Source organism: Phytophthora parasitica (genome assembly GCF_000247585.1).
Source record: "Phytophthora parasitica INRA-310 unplaced genomic scaffold supercont2.21, whole genome shotgun sequence".
In the NCBI taxonomy this organism is placed as follows: Eukaryota; Oomycota; class Peronosporomycetes; order Peronosporales; family Peronosporaceae; genus Phytophthora; species Phytophthora nicotianae.
In genome coordinates, this window is record NW_008649007.1 from 4,780 (window position 1) to 13,552 (window position 8,773).

General features: G+C 47.4%; 3 protein-coding genes across 3 annotated transcripts; 1 reads left to right on the top strand and 2 right to left on the bottom strand.

Moving 5' to 3' along the window:
- Positions 1-1,513: 1,513 nt before the first annotated feature.
- PPTG_22661 (hypothetical protein) lies at positions 1,514-1,612 on the bottom strand (the record flags this gene model as incomplete). The annotated part of the gene is made up of 1 exon (XM_008905782.1): positions 1,514-1,612. The coding sequence occupies one exon, from the start codon at positions 1,610-1,612 to the stop codon at positions 1,514-1,516; it is 99 nt and encodes a 32-aa protein (XP_008904030.1).
- Positions 1,613-2,428: 816 nt separating this feature from the next.
- On the top strand, positions 2,429-3,352 carry PPTG_09731 (hypothetical protein; the record flags this gene model as incomplete). Its single annotated transcript, XM_008905516.1, has 2 exons — positions 2,429-2,537; positions 2,589-3,352. 2 exons carry the CDS (start codon positions 2,429-2,431, stop codon positions 3,350-3,352), a joined length of 873 nt encoding a protein of 290 aa, XP_008903764.1.
- A 3,073-nt stretch (positions 3,353-6,425) lies between these two features.
- Positions 6,426-8,378, bottom strand: PPTG_22662 (hypothetical protein; the record flags this gene model as incomplete). Its single annotated transcript, XM_008905783.1, has 5 exons — positions 6,426-6,584; positions 6,690-6,875; positions 6,938-7,013; positions 7,649-7,968; positions 8,031-8,378. 5 exons carry the CDS (start codon positions 8,376-8,378, stop codon positions 6,426-6,428), a joined length of 1,089 nt encoding a protein of 362 aa, XP_008904031.1.
- Between the last annotated feature and the right edge of the window lie 395 nt (positions 8,379-8,773).

Sequence of the window (8,773 nt, forward strand, 5' to 3'; positions counted from 1 at the left end):
GAGTGGTTGCTATCCAGCTCATAGGAGGTGTAATGCCTCCCGACTGTTGTTGTGCAGACAGAAAGTATCATACCCCAATGATAAAAGTACTGCTATTACTAAAAAAAAAAAACACGATTTATACCCAGGCCCTATACGAGTACAACCCCAACAAATGTCAGCTAATATGGAGAGTTACTAAATTGTTCTAGACCTGAAGAGGGAGTTTTCATGCTGGGAAATACACGCAAACCGTCGTTATGTTCTGTCTCTTTGTTTAAGTTGGTATTCAAGTCGTACACAGCAGAAAGATGTGATTCCGTTGATTTTCTTACAAGCTGGGGACCACAATCTAATGATTAATCTATAGAGCTTTAGTGTCGCAATAGAGTCTAGCTCTATTGGATAGTAGCACTTAGGAAGCATAGCACTGAAGGACTCGGGCGAATGAGGGCCGTCGACGTTCGACTTTGCGGTGTTGTATTTGTTGCGTTGTTGGAAAATTGAGAACTGATTGTTGTTTTAGCCACTACATTGTACTCCTATCGACTACTTGAGCGGCTAAATGTTCAGTATGCATATGTAGCAGTCTTGTGGTCTCAGGCTCCTGCAGATCCAGTTGGTTGCTGTTTCAAACTGCAAGTTCAATAGGTTCTTCCACACGTTGGGGATTCTCGCGAGGATTGAAACCACAGATAGTGGTTTGATGCCGATTTCCTTTGGCCGGCTGATCTCACGACATATAGTAGAATTTGATTCCTAATCCTGAATCACATGAAAGTACAGTACAGCCAAAATCAAGCATTCATGTACCAACATTCCAGAGCTGCTACATATGGATGTAAAAGAAATTCACAGGCCTCTTCTATCTAGCGTTTGGGTTGCGAGAAAAAAACACAGTGCCTAATTGAAGTTTTGGCGGACGCCTAGTTGAAAACCAGCAAATTTCCATACAAACTACATGTACTCGTACCCCGTCGGTTTCATAACGGCCCCGTCCTGTTCATTCTTCTATTCTCCTCTCATTTTGAGTTTTCTTTGCCGAGCACCATGTCTCCACAGAAGAAGAAAGGAAAAACGCGTACACCACGGCCAAAGCGTCGTCCACTTAAGCTGAAACAAGCCAAACTCTAGCAGCCAGATCCTCGTCAGCGCTATCTTCCGTCCTACGAGATAGAACTTGGTATACAGCCTGTGCCAACACTCAGTGGAGATGTGTCAGAGGCGCTATGCAAGTTTTGTATTGCTTTTGGAAGAGAGGAAAAGCCGCAAAACGCTGCTGGTCCCTTCGAAGCCCTGTTGACAAATGAAAAGCGAAAACAACCAACAACTAAAAAAGCCTTCCGATCCATTCGCAGAGACTACATCATCAGCCACATGAAAGATCAACACAAGACTAAATATGAAGAGTTCATTTCACTACCAAAAGGAAGTCGTTTGCGTCTTAGTTTTTTTCGATCTTCCAACAATGATGGATTCTTTTCTTGGTGGGACTTACAGCTGCCATCTCGAAATCCCCAATGGCATTGTCGAATTAATTCGCGAAGTCAACTTCAATGGCGACGGAGTGGTTGCTGATGTTGTACTCAGTGCCGACAATATACTCGGTGTTGACAAACGCTATGGAAGACATGACGGAGTTCGGATAACTGATACGTCCTTACCGGAACAGACTCAGACGTCAATACGGAAGTGGTGTAATTAGTTGTATTTGGAAGCAAGTCCGCAAGCTGAGTGAAACGTACGAATTCGACCCGACCTTCAAGGATAGGTCGTGCAATAGAGATGTAGTCCAGGCGTGGACGCTTGTGGATGCAAAAGGCGAGTATACTCGCTAAGTTTCGTTTGCACTGGGACTGGCCTCAATTCCACCCGGCACTCATACCGTTGAAGGTGACTTTAGCCCACTTAAAGGGGTCAAAAGCGCCCACCGTGGGTCGTTGTCTAACTACGCGCTAGAAGGTCAGCTACAGGCAATGCAGTACTTTGAGTTGATTCCTCTCGCAAACTCCAAGATCCCTCATAGAAAAGTGATCCCTGCAGCCTCTAGGCATTCCATGCATTTAACCACTGATCCAATACTGAAACCAATATTAAATATAATCCTATATCGACTAGCGAAGTAGGCATTAAAAAAACTAGAGGAAGAACGGATAGGATTTTAGGCTGTGCTGCCTAGATAGAAGAGGCCTAGAAATTCACTCCATCACAGACAGATGAGATAAAGCTCTACCTATAATTAATCTATAATAGGTCTACGTAATCAGAGTACTCGTAAAGTGAGCGGCACCATCATCATCGTTGACTGCGTTCAAGTGGTTTTTGAGGATGAGCTACTACCTTCTTGGCATAACCGCTAATGTAAGTAGCTGAAGGAACACCGATCAAATAATACTCATTCTTCAAAACACCACCAACCACGCACCACGATTACAACTCCAGCATCACCATGCGCGTCGCCATCGCCGGAGCCGGGTCCTTTGCCAAGTACTTCGCTGAAGAATTCCCCAAGGCTGGACTTGAGGTCGTTATCTTGACTGGCTCGCAAAAGTACTTTTGTGACGGAAAACCCGGAGTAATCGAGCAGCGCATCGCTGACTACTAGTCAGTTCCACAACTCGTTGAGCTGCTGAAGGACTGCGACGCCCTGGTGTCCACGATCGCTAGCATGAACCGAGGCCTGGCCGACAGTCAATTGGCTCTGGTCGAAGCGTGCAAGCAGACACCCAAGTGCAAGCGCTTCATTCCAGCGGAGTTCTGCCACAATTCGGAGGACTACCCTGACCCCGATCGTGTGCACCCCTACAACAAAATGATCAAGGACACTCTGAAGGCCCAGAGCGATCTTGAGTGGACAGTTGCGTCCATAGGGTGGGTCATGGACTACATGGTCTCAAGTACCAACCGATACCATCCTGACATCGATGGCATGTTCCCACTCGACATCCAGGCGAATACGCTTACTATTCCAGGATCGGGCAACGGCCCCTTCGCTCTTACCAGCGTTCGTGACGTTGCTAAAGCGGTTGCTGCACTGCTGAAAAGTCCAGCCAAGTGGCGCCACCACACGTACGTACAAGGTGAAGAGACGACGTGGCTGAAGGTGGCAGAATCGTTGACCTCTGCCAAGAAAGTGAGCGACTTGAAGATCATTTTTGAGGATGTGGAGCAGCTAGAAGAGGTCGTCGGACGCAAAGACCCCGCACTTATAGCGGTTATGGCGGAATTCAAGCTGTACACCCCTCAAGGCAAGCTGCGCTTTGACCAACAGAAGGTGCGACGTGATCACCAAGAGCTTTTCCCGAACATGCATTTTTCCACGATTCTCGAGTTGCTCGAGAAGACGGAGAAGAACCCCTCGGCGATTGTATAGGCCCGCCAACGAGAGAGGACTCTGAGGCCTACAGCAGATAAATCTATGCATGCCCTTGTCTAACTCGAATCTTGGATTTATCTAATAGGGTGTAACTGATATTTTTGTGTATGTTTGTCAATGAATACACTGATACGGTAATATCGTATTAGGGTATTTAAATTGTATATGTGATCGGATTACCATTACATGGTATGGCTTTAATGAGCTAATGCTGAACACAAACTTTGTGTTTTGTGCCTTGTAGCATCTCTTGTAACATCTCTCGTGCTGAAGCTACTAAGCACAATATATCTATTTGCACGCATTGGTATCTTGTCCAGCCACGCTAACATTGATATTATTAAAGTTAGTGCAAATATGTGGCCATGCTCGAGCCCGGGCATACCATGTTAGAGTGATATTTGAAGTCGTTTGTATGGGTTGTGGGGAGACCTTTGCAGGGATCCCTAAAAAATAATACTCATAAAAAATACATTCGGAATTGTAATTATAACGATTAATTCTAAGTAGGGTTGGCAAAGTAAGGTGAGATATGCGTTATGGAACGATTACGTGCTGAATGGCAGCGTTATATTCAGTTTATGTAAACATGCCATTCGAAATATAACGGCGGTAGCTTGTACATCAATCGAAATATAACACAGACTTCAACCACCGCAATCAAAGCACATGGTCAAAGCGGACTCTCGGCATTTCAGAATCATCCGCGGAACCTACACGTCACCTCCGCTACTATAGAAGCTGATCCCAATCACCTCAATGCCGAAGCTACGACACGAGATTTGGAAGTTGTTCACCGAGACCGTGCCGCGAGTTAAGGGGCAAAAAGACCACCCTGCCGCACAATGTAACGCGTGCAAATTTGACATCAGGAACGCGATGCCTTCGGGAAACATGCTACGACATGTATTGACGTGCCCCGAAGTTGATGAAGAAACCTTATTGCGCTGGAAAGAGTATGACGTGGACCGTCGACATGCCGCAACGGCGACGATGGTTACAACGCCCCCCAAATCCAAGAAAAGGAAAGCTGACTCAATAACTAAGCAATTGCTCCCAACTCCTTGCTCTTCGCCGGCCACACGCAGCGCTCGCAAAACACCACGTTCGGCGGGGGCCCAAGCATCAACGCGGCTCTCCGCCAGCAAAAAGATGGACAATTATTTGCGAGTTGCTATGGGTTTCTATTCTACTGGAATCCCTTTCCGAGTTGTCGAAGAACCAAGTTTTCAAGCTATGTTTGACTACAAGTTACCATCACGTCACCAGCTGTCTGGTAATTTATTGAATACCGTGTACTCCCGCGAAAAAGATCGTGTTATATCGCTGTTGAAAGAAGCATCAGATTTGGCAATTGTTTCGGACGGTTGGACCAACATCAATGGTGATAGTATCGTTAATTTTGTCCTCGTGAATCCTCGCTTTCCGTCAGTGTTCTGGAAATCTATTAACACGGTGGCACACATGCATACTGGAGAGTACATTGCGGACACAATTTTGACTACGGTTGCAGAGGTTGAGCAGACTGTTGGTCGTAAGATAATATCTTCGCTTGTGACCGATACCGCCCCTAATACGAAAAAAGCATGGAAAGCTGTAAAGGCCAAACGTCCAGATATTGCATGCGCTGGGTGTGCTGCGCATGGGATGAACTTAGTGATGAAAGACATTCTGAAGCTGGATTACTTCAAAAGTGTTGTTAATGACGCAAAAATACTGGCGCGGTTTTTTTAAGGACCGTGCCGGATTGTGGTCTCTCTTCCGCGAGCGGCAATTTCAAATGAGGAAAGATGGTTAAAAGCAAGGTGAAAAGCGTCGTCGTCTTTCTCTCCCGGTTCCCACTCGCTGGTACACACACGAGAAATGCATCAGGAATGTCGTTCAAAAGAAAGACATAATTGCTGCTCTTTTCTCCCGCAAAGATTTACGGAAACGCTATGAAGGTGCCGAACTGGTTGAAGCAGATCGAGTGTTCAGTGATGCTACCTTCTGGGACAAAGCGGAAGCAGCCCTCGAGCTGCTCAAACCGGTCAATGCTTCACTGTCTGCATTTGAACGCGACGAGTCCAGCTTCTCCACAATCTTCAACACATTTGATACTTTAAAGGCCCTTGATGTGTACTCAAAGCCCTTGGAGGGATGCCCTAACACGGTACAGAGTGCAGTTGTCGATATCTTCAGCAACCGCCGAACCAAAATGTCCACACTGACAGCCCAAGTTGCGACCTTACTGGATCAAAATCTGACATTGGATGCCCTCGACGATGATTCCACAACAATGGTTGAAAAAGCTGTGGAGCTTTCCATTCCCATGCAGATTATTTCAGCTGACGATGAAGATGCTTTTCACAAGGTGCTGCAAAAGTATGCCACGGAAAAGGCTAGGTGGAGCAAAGCAACTAAGCAGAAAAATGCGCGGTACACACCTCTAAATTGGTGGATATTAGCGCCAAAGCGTTTTTCCGCGATCAAGCCATTTGCAACGCGCATCCTATCTATTCCAACATCCTCTGCTTCCAGCGAGCGGAACTGGAGTATCCACGGTTTTATCCACACAAAAAATCGCAATCGGCTTTCCCCAGACCGCGTGAACAAACTGGTGTTCATTTATTACAACTTGGGGGCAACCAGTGAAGTCAACCATATCATGTACGAACTGTTCCCTGAGGCGTGTGACGAAAACGACTCAAGTGACGAAGAAGCCGACGCAGAGGAATGCGCACCCATCCGAATACGTTCTCCTGTGAATGGTGAGCATATCCGCGGATCCAACACGTCATTCTTGTCCCCACAGCCATCGTCGAGAACATCAACAATTCGAATTCCAAGTAACATATCATAATCGTATCCAGTAGCGGCTACAGTGACAACATCGCCACGTTCAGAACAAGCAGGCCCGGAGGGTTGTTACTGTCGCTAATAGTGCTCGTTTGCTTCTTCGCGCCGAACGCCACAGCCTAGTCTGGATTGCTCGAGTGGTACGGCTTCTCGGCGTTAAGAGCTCCGTCAGCGGCTGCAGCATTGGGGATTCGTGTCGAGGCACCACCTCGTGCAACTGGCTCTTGGGCGGCTATGAGGCACGCAGATCCTTCCCCACGGGGTCATTCGTCGTGCGGAAGTCGTCGCTGCACAGGTTCTCGAAGCGCACGTGCGTACTGATCGAGTTGAACTCGATGGTGTCGAACAGCGAGTCGATCTTGATGTACGTCTGCGCTGACGACAACCGGTTCTGCTTGGCGCGTTAGCATACCGTGTTCGGTCGGCGCAGCGCGCGCTGGTACTGCGTCAGGTTCTTGCGGTGGTGGGGCTTGAACTCCTGCTCAACTTACTCCACCAGGCGGTTATCAGAGTCCTCGCCACCTAGGTGCGTGTCCCCCGCCGTCGCCTTCACCAAGAAGATGCCCTTCTCAGTGTTCAGCATCGACATATCGGAGATGCCGCCGCCCAGTCGAAGATCAGCTCGTTGCGCTCGTCGCCCATCTTGTTCAGGCCGAATGCGATGGTGGAGGCTGTCGGCTTGCTGATGATTCGCAGCACGTTGAGCCCGGTGAAGGCGCTAGTGTCCTTGGTGGCCTGGCGCACCGAGTCGTTGAAGTATGCCGGCACCGTGACAACGATGTTCTTCATCTCCTTGCCGATGAAGGCCTCGGCCAGGCATCTTGATCAGTATCATGGACGAGATCTTTACAGGCTCGAGAGTCTGCAAGTGCTTAGAACTGGCAGTTACATAACTTGTTGTAGGCGAAGACGCCACTGCGCACTTAGTTGAAGGTGTACGCGTGGATAGCAATGAGGATACACAGTGTCAGCGTGAAGAACAGCAGCCAGCGCGCAGTCAGCCGCTTGGGTGCCTTACATCGAGAGCGAACGTTTAATCTTTTTTATTGTATGGTTGTACTTTACGAATCTAGCGCGGTATGTAACTGTGGTACACCCAAAAGCAACGTGCTTTTTAAAGCAGCAAATCAACCGCGTATCTAAACGTGCCATTCATTTGCCAACCCTAATTCTAAGCTACATCCGAATTAGATTAATACATTGTCTAGGTATTGCTGCTTTATCGGCTGTTATAGAATACTTAGGTGTATCAAAAACTCCTGGATGTATTCCCCGAGAAACGTTTCTTGTGAAAGGCATTTATTGCGAATCATGCTCGAATCTGTCGTCATCAGCAATGACATAGCACGGCTTGTGTCATTGAAATCGAAGGATAGTCCAGAAGCGTCGGTGTTGTCGAAATACTCCACACCTTGGTTAACCTTCCGCATCGGTTTGTACGTCAGCTTTGGTTACATCTTAAAGTTCGCTTCACGAATGGTCTGATGCGTCCGAGCATAAATCGCGTCCAGTTCACCAACTAAAGCTTTGAACAGGAAGCGCTGATCTCCGTCTTCACGTGATTCATTCTTTCCTTCATCCGCTTTGAAACGTTGCAACAACATCTTCATTTGGTGTATCACCCTCGCTCGTTCGACTACAGCTGATCTTAGTTGCTTGTGGTTCTGCTCAGCCTCGAGACGCTTCTCTTTCTGAAGCACAGCAATGGCTCTCCACGCACTCAGCGACAGATTGTCGGCGTAGCGCATTTTCTCCTTTTCTGAGCAGTTTGCAGTCTGCTTAATTCGCTCAACAGCAGCATTTCCTGCGTCCGTAGCATCTTCTTCTCGGCTTTGACCTTCTTGTGGTATCTCTGGCGTCGCTTAGCTGCCTGTATATTCCGATGCTTCCGTCTCTGATCAGACAAAAGTTGGTCCGTCTTGGTTGTGTCTCGTTGACTACTGACGGAAGTAACAACGTTGAGACTAGAGAGAACGGCAGGAGCTATCTGCTCTTGCGGCAGGTTTTCTATGGCTGACAGCAACACCTCGCTCTCCGCTAATAGCTGGTTTATATTTATTACCAGTTCATCGTCGCTGAATGCAGAGGATGCCTTGCCTTGCTGGTGGTTTGGCGTATTGTACTTGGCCAGAAACCCCGTGACACCAGCCAGAAGCGCAGCATCAACTTTCTCGTGCTCTGCCATGTAAAGTCCTTGGTTAGTGAAATCGGTGTGATCGAGTGCTCTCCCAATCTCAAGACGCAACGATGATGCTATCGCTCATTTTACGAGCATCTGCGTAACCAACAAATTTGCATAATCCATGGATCCTGCATGATCTACTCCCTAAAAGAAAATCAAGCTTTCTTAACAAAGCCGCGCTTTCAGAATGAACAACTCTATAATTTACGCGTTGCATGGTTGAAAAAATCATACAACGCGTAAAATATGAATGAAAATGGATTGCCGACTATACTAGTAGTTCTATTGAGATAGGTTGAAACTGATTTCTGAAAAACTTGGTATTACCTCTAATAATTCGTTTAGCAACCTAAAAGAGGTGGCCGCTTGATAACACCTCAAACGTGCCGTGCCGTGTA